Source organism: Semicossyphus pulcher, unplaced genomic scaffold, assembly GCF_022749685.1.
Source record: "Semicossyphus pulcher isolate SPU_LCO1_2020_fin unplaced genomic scaffold, fSemPul1.0.p SCAF_11, whole genome shotgun sequence".
NCBI classification, from domain to species: Eukaryota; Metazoa; Chordata; class Actinopteri; order Labriformes; family Labridae; genus Semicossyphus; species Semicossyphus pulcher.
In genome coordinates, this window is record NW_027211615.1 from 29,839,218 (window position 1) to 29,853,547 (window position 14,330).

General features: G+C 45.1%; 1 protein-coding gene across 3 annotated transcripts in view; it reads left to right on the forward strand.

Annotated features, from left to right (window-relative positions):
* The window catches only part of adgrg6 (adhesion G protein-coupled receptor G6), a 77,485-nt gene that overhangs the window by 35,430 nt on the left and 27,725 nt on the right, over positions 1-14,330 (forward strand). For all 3 annotated transcript variants that reach the window (XM_069657418.1, XM_069657419.1, XM_069657420.1), the window contains exon 7: positions 436-501. In XM_069657418.1, coding sequence (XP_069513519.1) covers positions 436-501 — 66 coding nt within the window. The remainder of the gene's footprint in view (positions 1-435; positions 502-14,330) is intronic.

The window sequence follows — 14,330 nt, forward strand, 5'->3', positions numbered from 1 at the left end:
GATCCGTGCAGGAAGCCAGTCCGAGTCCCACCACAGCCCACAGACGGTTATTGATTCGAAAAACTGCACGTTATTAAAAAATAAGTGTGAGAAAGTTTCCTCAGTGCCAAATGTTCATCCAGAGAACTTTACTTTTATACAGGGCTGAACCCACCTCTTCTGCAATGCATGCTGGGATACTTTCAGCCTGCTACGACCCTCAGTGGATAAGTGGAATAGATGATAGATGGATGGATGGAAACTGATTGTACCATTTATAAAAACAGGATAGAACTAACCTGAGCTGCAGTTTCCTCCGAACGCATCAAATTAATGTAATTTATGCATTTAAACGAGTGGATTTTAATCTGTGTCCCTTTAACGGTTTAATTATACCTCAACTGATCATTCTAACTGATTAACCTGTTTGTTTTAATCTTCCCTCCCCTCCTAAAGGTGTCTCCCCGCCCAGCAACACACCCCTCACCACCAGCTGTGACTCCCCTGGACTGGGCTGCCCAGGTAGGACACTTAACACACCTTCATGGTCGACACTGTTTGTCAAACGTCTGCTCCTTCCTGAAATACCTTGTGAGCAGCTGTAATCACAGAAATGATTTTCAGATCCAAACACGTTCAGACATGTTGGTTTCTGTGTGTGGTGTGAACTTGTTTCAGGTGTAAGCACGATGTCTGAGGTCCTCCTGAAAAATGTGTTTTTACTTCCAGGGAGTTGAACAAACATATTTATAAATTTGATCAAGTCATATAGAAAATGTTATCGTTTCAAAACACTGAGTTTGGCATTTTGGACTTGGCCATCTTGTTTTCTGGAGCCAGAAGCGACCTTATTTGAACGTGAGGGTGGAGCTTGAGAGGAGCGAGAGGTTAGCTATCGAATTTGATGATTAATAACTTTTTGTGCTTATAACTCACAAGAGTTGTTTATGGATGAGACTTAAAAGGCGAAGAGAGCTTATTGATGTTGAGCAGGTTGAACGAAATGAACTGCACCAGGTAGATTCAAAGACTCAACCTGTCACTCAAAGAGGCCACGCCCCTAATGCTGCATCACTGTAAGCCTTAATATAATGTAAACAGGCGAGCTGTATAAAGATTCTCCCCGTACAGTTGTCATGAAGAGAGAAATGAGCTATAGAGACCCAAACTGTTTTTTGTACCAGGCTGTAAACATGTTTATTTCTGCTCTAAAGTTTAACATGGGGCTCTATGGGGACTGACTCACTGCTGGAGACAGCCTCAAGTGGACACCAGAGGAACTGCAGCTGTATCACTTCCATGTTTTCTTCATCATTTATGGCACCAGGCGATGCTTGTTGGTCGTGCAGCACTTTCCTGAACCTGGTGTGTTTGTTGATCTTCTCTAGAGTTCTGATTGGTTTTTATTTTCTGATGGAGCAGAAATGATGCTCTCTCTCATGTGAGCAAAATCCAGCTTGTTTGATGTTCGAACCATCCTATTAAACTTTAACTGTTCAAACAAATCTTTAGACGTCTAGACGTCTTTTGATCTGAGTATCGATACCTACAGGGAACCGACTGGCAGGAACTCTTTTCCCAGACAGTTTCTCTTCTTACATGTATGCCTTATCCATCCGCCATCAGTGCTGCAGACTGTTAAAAATTTCATGAACATATAATTGTTTCCTAAAACTCTGTCGTCTTACATCACTTTGGGATGGATTAAAATCCAGCCGCGCAGGGTTTCAGAATTAGATTTATTACTTTGACTTTCCTGAGCGTCTAAGCCGAGCTGAGGAAGTTTTCAACATCAACCTTCTGATTTCCAGCTGTTATCTGAACACCTTTAGCTTCCGTGAGCTCACACACTGATGTCAAATGTGAAATGAACTCGGGCAGTTTTTGTACTTTGAGTTCTTCACAAAGAATGGATCTCCTTACCCCGAGGTGAACCACGAGGGAATGAACCTCACACCCTCGGCATCATCACTTCCATCCACCACCCTCTGCTCTCTCTGTGCCTTGTTAAGGAAGTCCCAACGCCACAGAAGGTTCCAGAAACCCCGAGAGCTGTTTAACACTAGAAATGGATTTTTGGATGTCTTGTTCAGAGATGGAAGCACACGTTGTATTTACCTGCAGGGCATTGCTGCCTGCCGCACCTCCGCCAGCGCCACAGGGCCAGCTGCAGGGTCATGCAGGGAAATGTTCCAACCTGAACCAGACTCGGGTTCGGTTCAGACGATCTCCACGTTCCCCGGAGCGCCGAACAAGTTTCAGGCTCTGAGCTTCCCCAAATGCTGTCAGACTTATCGGGACAAGTGAAAGGATTTAAGGTTCGAGTTCTAAGAGAAGCAGAGAGGAGGATGGTGTGTTTGAAAGCTGAAGGAGAAGGAGACACGAGAAAGAAAAGATTATTACACAGAAAAAGAAGAAATCTTTTATTGTTATTATTATTGAGCATTTATTGTTAACTGAAGAATTAGCTGATTGTTTGGAGACATAAAAGATGGATCAATCAAGAGCCGCGTGTCTTCTTATCTAAGTGTCGAGTACATTGTGTCAGAACTTCCAGTAAACGGTGAGAAACTTTAAATGATGTGCGTTTCCATCAGCTCCTCACGAACGCAGCGCTGTTCTCCAGCTGGTGCTGTTAAACCATTGCAGAAGGAGAGGACACAAACAAACCAAAGTGAAGATGCTCATGAAAACATTTGGCTGGAAAAGCATGAAGAAGAAGGTGTGTTCTTTGTGGACCCACTTTGTGTCAGGCTCTTTGATTCATGATTTGGCTCAAAAAGAAAATTGATTTGGCTTCAGAAGAAAACTGAAGTGAAGAAGTCAAACAAGGACACGAATCTCAATCAAGTTTGTCGAGGGATGATGCTGAGAAAAAAGTGTAGAAAGGTTGCAGCAGAATAAGAATGAACCTGTGCTGCTCCCTCTCTGAAAACAAAGGACTCACCTGATCACCTGGGCTCTGCTCTGTTAATGACATTCTCCTTAACGACCCGTCCGTGTCCTGAGAGGAACATACGTGACGGAGCGCTCATAGACAAAACCCCTCCAGGGTGTTGTTCATCTGCCAAAGCCATTAAAGCTGCAGCGCTCTCATGCTCAAATCATAACCTAAAGAAAATCTGACTCCAGCCAATCAGCATTGATCCATGAGGTCATGTGATCTGGAACTAACTTGTTGCAATTGGTCAGAACAGTAGCTGGGGGCCAGCTGCTGACCTGACCCAAGCCGACTCCCTAAATGTCAGTTCTCACACTATCCTGAGCTACGGCGGCCTCAGAGGGACATTTTTCTAAAGGTCAGATTTTGTGGGATCGTGCTGTGAGAGGAAACGAGTCGAGCCAATTAAGCTCCAGAAGAATATAAATGACTACTGCAGCCCAGGCAGGTCAGCAGGCCATGGGAGAGCACTCAAAGGGTTACACGTTAAATACTTAAACCAGATCGGTCACGTCTGGACTGCAAGGTCATTGAAAGAGCAGCGTCCCCGGAGCTGGAAGGAAGTCAGGGTCCTGGTCTTTTATAATTGCATTGCTGGCTTAATAACCTCTGGGCCAACAGGACACATGAATCCCTGGTGAGTAAAGGTGTGCTTCAGCAAACAAATCCTTTATCAAGGGGGAACAACTCAGGAGCAGGAAGCTCTTTTTGAATGAGAATGTAAGTGGATAAAAAACAGCAGAGAGGTGGATCGAAAGGATCCGACATGTCTACGAAACAGGCAGGTGACATGTTCCTGCTGCCTCTGGCTTCTGCTAACACAGGATTAATGCCGCAGAATAAAGTTTGATGGGCAGTTAAGATTGTCTTCACTTCATTCTCGCCGAACACATCTTAACAGTTCTGACTGACCGCCTCCCTCACACAGACGCACCAGGTCGTGTCCATGCGAAGGCGCCCTACCACCTGTTTTAAGTTTTTGTTTTTAAGTTAAACACGTTATAGAGAAGGCCTCGACCTTTCTTTTACACATGACCCAGGCTTTGTCGGTTAAAGTCCCGCATTATTTGACCCATTCATCGCCCCTGATCGCCGAGCTGGCTTCATCTCTCTCTCTGCTACTTCACCTGACCTCCCACACGCTCGACGTCCAGAGCGTGTCTAATAAGGTTTACTGTGGACTCAGCTGAAGGCTGTTGGTGTCTCAAGCAGACGCGACAGGTGTCCAGAAGACATCCAACATTAAGCGGCAGATTATGGCACACTGCTTTTTGTTCTTTTAATGAAGAAGAGTGAGAACAGCCTCAGAGATGATGTTTGTTACTCTATATTTAAGGCACAGCTACATTTGCTGTTGGTATGTTGCTGACATAAAGATGGCCTGCGAGCATCGTTCAGCGGTGAGTGTCTCCGACATGTTACATATTTTCTGTCCAGAATAAGCTGCAGGATGATCCTTTCGTTCCTGCCTTGGATGTAAGACACATTGCTTCATTCCTGTTGTAAAGTTAAGTGGGCTAACAATGACTGGTATTTGTTTGGCCGACCCTTTTGCATCATTAATGAAGAATTTGGACAACTTACAAACAATGCAGCTTCACAACCATTCATCATCCTCTGCTTCTCTTCTCTCTCTCTCTGTCACTACCGCCAGCTTCCTCTCCTGCCACTTCATCCACTGACTCCACTAACACCATCCATGCTACTAATGCCAACGCTGACGGTAAGCCACCCTCATCCTCGCCCTTCCTCCATCCTTTGACTCCCCTTTCCTTCTTTTTCACCTGGACGTAGGGCAGACGTCTTCTGAAGGAAGTCGTCTACAGTTCATTACCCAAACACAATTATCCTTTATGTTTTTCTTCCCTCATAAAAATCTGAATCCCCTGAAGAAGAAGTTTTGCATTGTTTGACCTTTCAAGGACCCATGAAAAACTGCTTGGAGCTATTTTACTTTTCACTCTATAATTCATTTGTTCACTCTATTATTCATTATGTACATGGGAGAAGACTCAGGTGATTCTGCTCTGATGAGTTGGTGGGGATGAACGTGTTCCACTCAGGACGACTGAGACTAGATAAATATTATCTAGCGCTGCATTAAGGAACGAGTTCTTCGAATCTTTTCATTAGTTAATTAACCTTTCTGTTGGTGAAGGAATGTTCCCAGGAATTTATGAAAAGCAGCTCTTGTTCTTTGATTAGGGTAATAAGGATCTTTTGTTCTCACACAGCACAGTTCACAGTGGGATGTTAAACGTGCAGCTCAACCAACACGTGGTCTGATCCTTTAGAATATAAAAAGTTATAAATGCCCCAAACAGAGGCGGGTACAGCTCACATGCACTGTCATTCAAACCATTTTGTTTTCCTTGTATGGCCCCTCTCGTGTTGCTGTATCCTTTGATTTGTCATCTCCAGTTCTCCCTTCCATCACTCCATCTCCATCCACCATCCCTACCAATAGCATGCCACTAACCCCAACCATGAGTACCGCCACAACCAGCAGCACAACCAGCTCCTCCTCCTCTGGTAAGGCTTCACCTGCTTTGCTGCTTTGTGGTTTGCCATGAGCATCATGACTCACCGTGCAAATAGGAACTTTTATTCTTATTCGGGATTAGAAACCCTTCAGAAATTGGTGAAGACCATCAACGGTCGGCTGCCGATCTTTTATAATCTATATTTTTGAGGCTAATTATGACGGCTTTTGTCTTTTGGATGGCACAGTGATAAGAATGCCTCTGCCCTGTCTCAGCTCTGGTTTTCCAGAGCCCATCAAGGTGCATAGTGTTTAGATAATTAAATTAATATACATCAGTTCATTCATTTAGTTTCTTTTGTTACATGTAGAAACAGGAGTTGAGCCAAGAGCTTTATATTACATTCTACAGTTGGAGTTTGTGTCAAAGGAGAACAAGATTGAAGAAATGATGCAAAAGAAGCCGTTACACATAATGTAATAAAAACATTAATAACACTCGTGTCAGTTATAATGATGAAATCAAATAAACAACCGAACAACTAATGGCCTAACTAATGACTACTACTCAACTAGGAAAGTCTTCAGTCTTTGGCCTTAGCCTCAGGTCGTCCCAGAAACAGGTACGGGGACCTCAGTCCAAACCGACCCTGTGACAGCACGATGCTTGTGGGAAACCCAGTCTGTGCGCCGAATGTCAAAAGGCTTTGATGAACGTGTCTTTGTGCTGAATCAAGAAAGACTTTTGGGATTTGTCCTGCGAGCCAACAGGCTTGGAACGTCTCTTATTAACACAGTGTGGTTCTTTGCTTTATGTTGACGACATGCTGACTCATTCTGCTAATCAGTTATGCCTGCCACTACCATCACCATCACCACCAGTGCTGCTAGCCCTGCATCTCCTGCCACTAACGTTGCTTCAGCCAGCAGTACAGCTCATGGTAAGACCATGCTAACCATCTCTGAACAATGTCACCGGCTAACGTTGCAAATCGAGGCTCTGATTTAGTCTACTTATGTCATTTATAACTTACATTACTTTTGTTTGTATTGTTACTTGCTTACTTGTTAATGTTATCACACACGTGGTCAAGTCAACATCCTAGTTGTAGTTATGACTTTCTCTACCAGCGCTAAAACAATTAATTTGCTACTTTGAGCCTCATGCTAACGTGGCACTCAAACTTGATTTGAGCTAATGTAGCAGCTGTTTGTCGGCTGGTGTCCCCATGTTGTCACTATTCATGTTGCCACGATTTATCAGCGTCTTTGATTTACTTCACCACACAGTAGCGTGTAGTTTTTAGAGGTGGTAGCCCCCCCCGTAAAGCTGTGTTTGCAGGTTGTAGCCCACACAATGGCGCTGGCTTATTTCCTCGCGACGTGTCTGTGTTTGTTGCTTGATGTCTCCATAGTGGAGTTGTGTATCAGGCTGATGTTCCCATCATGAAACTTGCAGTCCCCACAATGTACCGTAGCTGTGTTTACAAGTGTTTGCAGGTTGTAGTCAGATAAATGTCCCATTCCACTGGAAGTGTTTCTTATAAGAATCTGTGCACAGATTGGTGCATATAATACTTCGTCACGTGTCCAATAAACTGACTGATACTCTGTGATTGCTTACTTCCCCTTTAGCCCAACAGACAACCAGCAGCACGCCAATTGTTTCATCTGCTACCACTAACCTCCCAGCTACTAACCCTACGACGCATGGTAAGAGCAACAATACCAAAGTGAACACACAGGTTAGATTGTATAGCTTTACATAGCAAACATGTAACGCTGCTATGAGCACAGGCAGTTTTAATAAAACATATTTAATCAAAACACTTTTAATTTATTTCTGTTATGATCATTGTTTTTACCTTATGACAAAAACCATTCGTTTTTTAATTACTCAAAGAATGATCGCTTTACTCATCTTGATTAAGACTTATCTACGTCTAGAGAAATTGTGTTGTTTTTTCCATGGCAGCTTTCTTCGTGTTTCAAGGGTTTGTTTTAATCTTAGAGTGATTGAACAACTGATTATTTTGCAGTCTGTCTTATTCTGTCTTTCGCTTCCACAAACAGTTCCAGGAACTCCTCTGCTGTTGCTAGTAACTACTAATCAACCACCCACTAACATAGCTGTTACTGCTGCTTCCTCTAGGGGTAAGAGACACATTTTAATTAGTAGCAATCAAGGTTTGTACTTTGTGCTGTCTCTCCTGTCGTCATTGTTCCTCTACATTGATTGTGTTTCAGATTTACACTTTAATCATCAGAGATTTGATTTGTTAAACATAAACATTAAATCAAACTTTACTGGATCGTATTTTGTTCTCTGTCACTGGCTTGGTTAGTCTAATGTGTTCAGTCTTTTTGTTTGATCATGATTAGCCTGCTTGCTGCTAAGCCTTGTTGTGGTACTAACAATGGACTCCGACCTATCTTCATCACTCAAACACTCCTCTGGTGTGGTTTCCTTTGACAGGGTACATTAAACACAATCTCTCATGTTTTATCTCATCTTTCATGCTTGTGATTCTTTCTTGTGTGGCTTCTTTTACTATAATTGCATCTTTCCTTTAATTATCAAAGAAAATAGGTTTAATTATAATCGAGGAACAGTTTGGGATTACTCATCTGATGTAAAAAGTGCTTCTTCATTTCCTTTGTGTTTACTTCTGCTTTGCGTTTTTTGCTTGCAAATGCTTTTTATTGCTTCAATTTATCATCTGTAACCTGCTTTTTCACCAATATGGCATCTGGTTTAATGACAGCGAAGGAGCCTGCCCTGAAAGCTCCAACCAAAGCTCCTGCCAGTCCTGCTCCTGCTGCTGTAGTTACTCTCCAGAAGCAGGAACGCCTTGCTTCCCGGTCCAAGCCTCTGGCTGCTGGTCCAGCTCCACATATCAGAAGGCTAAGGCGTCGTAGGTCCATCGAATCCCGTCACCCCCTTCCTCCAATCAAAGCCCCAAGTCTCCCCGTTCCAGCATCCAAACCCAGACTCTTAGCTCCAGCCCCAAGGCCCCCAGCTTTACCTCAGCCCTCTAACCCCAGACCTCCAGCCCCCTTCCACAGGCCCCGGGGCCATCGCACCTCCAAGACCTCCCTCGGGTACATCTCCACCCCTCTAATCTCAAAGGGTAGAAAGAGGCAGACCGGAGGAAGACGCCCAGCTGCCACTCGGGCTCCACCCAGGCCAGTGCTTTACATCACAAAGCCAGTGGCACAGCCAACTGAACTCAAATCCACAGGAAGACCAACATCCACAACTCAGACAAGTGGATTGAATCGCACAGTTGGCTACACACATGCAGCTGATTTGAGTAACGTGACTCATGTGTTGGAATATGCACTGCACAAAGCGACAACACCACCAAACTTTTCACACCAACCAATCTCCAAAAAGGACGTCTCTGCAACAACTGAAGACTTAAAGGTCCTTCCTGAATCAGGGATTGGACTTTTGTCCCGGGAATCTACTCCGTGGCAACATAGAGACGAGGCATTAGATACAAAGGAATCCTCCTCATCTTCATCATCTGTGTTGTCGCCATCATCAATGCTGAGCAACAGGAAGAACAAACCTGTGGCGCCACAGTGGTCACTGAGCATGAGAGGGGTAGAGAATCACACAGTCGATAAGTGGACGGATCCTGCGGAACCACTGGATGATGAGTACTCATCGGGGTCGGAGTCCTTTGTGTTTGATTTAACTGAGCTCACAGAAGAGAGTGGTTCGTTCAGCTTGTATGACTTTGATGCTGCCTACTCCTTGGATGAACCCGCCACAGTGCAGCCAGTCTTCATCAGCAAAGACAAAGAGTCGTTCAACAGATCAGATGTTGCTTTTCCTCCCCTTACACACCCACTGTCTGCTGCTGAGCATGCCCAAACACATGATCATTCAGAAGCCTTAATGGGTGGCTTAGCAGCAGGTAGCATGCTCGCTCAAACTCACCCAGACGACAGATTCATGCTAGAAACATTTACCTTTACCAGCAGATCTCAGACTCCGGTTTCTCAGACTCTGACAGTAGATCGAATCCACCGCAGGTATCCAAATAACACTGGTTCAAGTGGACAAAAGCAAGAGGAAATTTCCCACACACAAGTCGTTACTCCAAAAATAGAAACATCAACCTTGCGGCCAACACCATTTCTGCTTATTCCCTCCCTTTCATTCCTTCTCGCTATACAGCCAACACCTTCTTTGCCCATGGTACAGCTAAGCTCCTCGGCTTTCTTTAGAGAGGAGATTTTCCACAAACAGATCTCTTCTTCCTTCTTGCCACAGAAGGAAGACTATCATTCCTCACTTTCTCTAAAGCTCCATGCGTTCCCTCCTCATATTCGTCCTTTCCCCTCATCTGCCCCACAACCTCCTATTCCCCTTACCCCCCCTCCTCCCGTTGTGTCCGCATCTTCTCTCTTCACCTCCTCATATGCCATTTCTCTATCTGCTTCTTCATCTGTCTCCCCTGTTACATTACAAATTTCATTCTCCCCCTCCCTCTGGTCCACCATTTCTCTTCCACCCACTTCTACTCGTCAGCAGCCCTCCCTTTTCCTACCCTCGTCTTCCCAGCAGGCAGAGCGCAGGCTTTCAGAAACAGACGGTGTTGGTGAATCTGCTCACGTTCCAGAGTCAGATAAAGTTAGCGGGAACTTTCAGCCTTCAGTGTTGTCATCACCGTCTTTTTCCTCAAACCTTCAAAGGGACTTTGTGGTGACGAGGGTTGACACATCGTCCTCCTTGTCCCTTTCTCTCAATTCTAAACCCCCTGCTGAATCTCTGATGCCAGTTGTTGATGTTGCAGTGTTACTTTCTGCTGAAGAGCCCTCTAAGAATATATCAGCCTCTTTTAAAAGTCGATTGCCTGACTCAGAGGGCAAGCAGCTCCTTGATGCCCTATCAGGTCAATTTGTCCATTCAGACGACCCTCTTATTCAAATTGAGCCAAATCCCTCAAGATCGTCTCTAGGGAATCTGGCATCCATGTCTGCGGTGCTCACTCCAGAGTTACCCCCTCAAACAGAGACAGATCTGTCACAGTTAACGGTGCTTGACCCCGAGTTGGGTTCATCTGTGGTTTTGTGGCCTTCTTCTCACGCAGCCAGTTTGTCAGTAAGTCAGTTCTTGGTTCATTCTGACCATAGAGGTTTAAACAACATGTATAGTTTGCCGGATGAGTCCGACCAAGGCTTCACATCTCGACCAACAGCTGGCATTTGGGCCTCTGAACGCACCCCTGCTCTGCTCCAGGCAATTAACGATGAATCCCCACATTTTCACTCTTCTTCTTTGTCAGTGATTTCTTCTTCTTCTTCTTCAAATCCCTTCCTTTCAACTTGGAGTGTCCTCTCCCATCACCTTGACAACCTGCTGCAAATTGCTAGGGTGAGTGAGCAGATGTTAAGAGAGGAAGCTGCAATGTCCTCCTCCTCTCCCTCCCGTCATTCTGTAGTTGAAAACTCTCTTCCCTTAGCTCAGACACCTTCCTTCGATTCACAGGACAGACACACTTCCAGCCTGGCCTTTAACAGAGATCCATGGAGGATGCAGCAAACTGTCCCCCATTTACACACTGATAACCAATTCATCGCGAACACTCCTGCTGGTGCTCACAGTACATCGAGGGGCTCACAGGGACTCCCTAGCTATGAGGCATTTAATCACCCCATGCCCCCTTTGTCGAATTCATCTGTCACTGAAACGACCGAGACACTGACACTCCACAGCAGCCCATGTGTAAAGCGAGGCCCCACAACCTCAAGGCACGCTTTAGGCGCGACAGAAACAAACACTGAACAACCTGGCTATCTTTTTGTTAATGCAAGTGAGAAACTAAACAAGAGTCAGGCGCCAGGGCACGACGCACACAATGCAGAGGCACATGTTGAAGTTGTGGGGCTGCAGCAGCAATCATCCCACTCTGTTTACCTTCCTCTCACTCTCCTTTCACCCTCCATTAGGCCTTCTCCTTCTCTTGCCACAACCCACACGCCCTCTTTTCCCTCTCTCAAACTTTCCTCCATCCATCCTGTGATCTCGTCCTACAAAACTTTTTCACCCTTCCCCCTCTCTTCTCTTATCACCCCCCCTCTCTCTACTCTCCGCCCCAGCTGGGAGGCATTGCCAGCATTGTCCACCAGCATAGAAGAGGTAGAAGTTGGCTCCCTGTTGCCCAGTTGGCAGACTGCTGGATTCCTCCAGCCCAGCGCAACCCAAACCTCCCTGAACATTAATTTAGAGTCCTTCCCGAGATCTGCCACAGACCCTGTTAGCCAGTCAGCGGAGTCAATCCAGCAGTTTATCACAGTCAGCAAGACACTACCGTCTGACCAAGACTCCGAACTCACCAGTGACAGTTTGAAGTCCATCCACTCAAAACATCTTCCTTCTTCTAAGGAGTATGGGGAGGAGATTTGGCCACAACTGGCAAACAACTCACGAACAGGGAGTACTTCAAGTTCTGTCGATGGGCCGGTGTCATCGCCTGAAGCCTTAAACAATCTCACTGTAGCTGGTAAACTGTTGGATCTATCTAATGTATTTGACCCTGCGGACGTTGTTCCAAAAATACACATTGCGCATGAACAAGCCTCTGCTGTAGAGCACGTTTCTGCAGTGAACACAACTGATAATAAAACTCTGCATGTAATGTTAAATGCGACCAAAGAACATCAGCCTAAAGAAAGTGTGAATCCAGAAGCAACCCTGAACTCTCAATCATTCCCTGTTGAAGTGCAAACTGCCGCTTCACTTCCAACTTTTGAACACAGTTATCAGCAAAGCTCGGCGCTTTCAGGACGACCCACTGGTGCTCCAGTTACTCCCAACCCCCTGCACATTTCTGGCCTTAATACGCCAGCCTTCAGATCCCCCACCGACTCTTCTATCAACGTCCCAGGTCGAGGCGTCATTTCTGGGTTTTTGGAGCTCCCACCTCCTGGGATTGATAACCACACTGCAAACACGACAGGCTTAAAATATACGTCTGTGTCGAACTCAACCCCAGTTTTAACACCTAAACACTCACCTTCAGTGCCAACTGAAATGACAAACACCACAAAGGCTGGGAATTCTACAACGTTGATCGGAAATGGAAGTATGGGAGCATCTCAGGGGAACACGACCGGCAGCAAACAGACCACAGAGCTCAGCGTAGATGCAGGCACATCAGCAAAGACAAATTTAACCCTTTCAAAGCCGACTTTAAACTCAAGTGTATCCAATCACAGCTCAGGAGTATTTGTGAATCCACACCAGAGTGAGGGTGATGGCCACCCTTCTCCTACGCCACCTGTGGTCGTCAGTGCTCATCATTATATTACAACAAAAAAATCCACTGCGACAGCTCCGCTCCCAGCGGTCAGTACGTCTGCCAGCAGCGGCGGCAATAGCAGCCTCAAAAAGGCCACAGTGCATCCAACCCCTGGATCTCCATCTGTGGACTTAGCAGCCGAGTCCGCGATGCCGTGCCAATGTAAACAACGCTTTCATTTAACATGTCTGTGTGGACTGTCATCGGGGAACAGTATGTTATGCAGTAACAGAAAAAGTGTAGATGTAGAGAATCAAAAAACAATCATCTGTAATGACAGTAGCAGTCACTCTACAAAAAACATAGTAGCTTGTATTAAGTCTTAAATCTGTTCATGTTAACTTGTTAATTTAATTTTGAATTTCACTATATGGCCAAAAGTACGTGGACACCTCTGTACTCATATTTTACCTTTGGGTCACTTCTGTCTGTCATGTTTTAGGAAACTTAATGCCACAACACTCATGAATAGTATGGTCCTCTCCTGTTTCATCCTGAAACCAGCCCTCCGTGCACAAAGATGGCTCCTTTAAGATAAAATGTACTGCGTCTCAGTTTTGGAGTACACTGTGCACATGATATACTGAATGAGCGTTAGCGCTAACATTTGACCTGGATTTCCTTGTCAGAATATCTCCCATGACCTCTGTCAGTTCAATCAGACGTGTAAGTTCTCTGTAACGCTCACAGTTTGTAAATTAAATTGCATTCTGTGAGGACGATGTGTCCGACCCTTCCGCTACCCAGCCGGGACAGCACCCAGGGTTTCATACTTACAGATACTCACAGTGCACACGGTACATAACATTAAGGTGTCCACAGACAATTGGCCATAAAGTGGGTAATTGCTTTATTGGAAACTAAAATATTGAATGTTCTTGAGACAGTATATCCATTTAGCACATAATGCCAAATTCCATTTAAAAAAACAGCAATTTAAGACTGAATACATGATTGATTAACCTCTCATGGTGGTTGGGTTTTGTTGGGTAGTATCAGAATAGCTGTTTAATCCATCGTCAGACGTTTTGCTCTTATTGCAGTGCTAGATAAATAGACGTCAATCCGGTGAACAGGTGGGATCCTCGAGTATGGAAGGTGCTGATTGGTCCGTCCTGATTCTTAGATCAATGTGGGAAACTGAATGTAGCTGTGCAACCATGTGGTAGTATTTAGATGTGTACTTGTAGATAGTATAGATTGATCATGGTGCATTAATGAGATATCCTGTGTAAAGACTTCCTTTCCGTCCTTATCTCCTCTGTATTCGCACACCACCGTCCTCACTTTTTATACTCTTGATTTCTTCATGTTTTCAGTCCATCCAGCTTCTTGGTGGAGACGTCCTGCTGCGCTGCGTGAACTCTCACACAGGAAATAATGTGCAAATCATTTGCAATGATTTCTAAATGTTTGCAATGACCAGCTGCTCCCTAAACCTCAGAGAGATGTTTAAGCAAAGGTCAGCAGCCTGCAGGATCTCCCACCAGAACTGATGGAGTCTTCTGACCGTTTAGTACAATTTACTAACAATTATAGATACCAGGGCGCCATCTAGTGGCTACTGTGAAGCATAGCAGGAGAGACGAGAGCCCTGAAATGCCTGATCAAA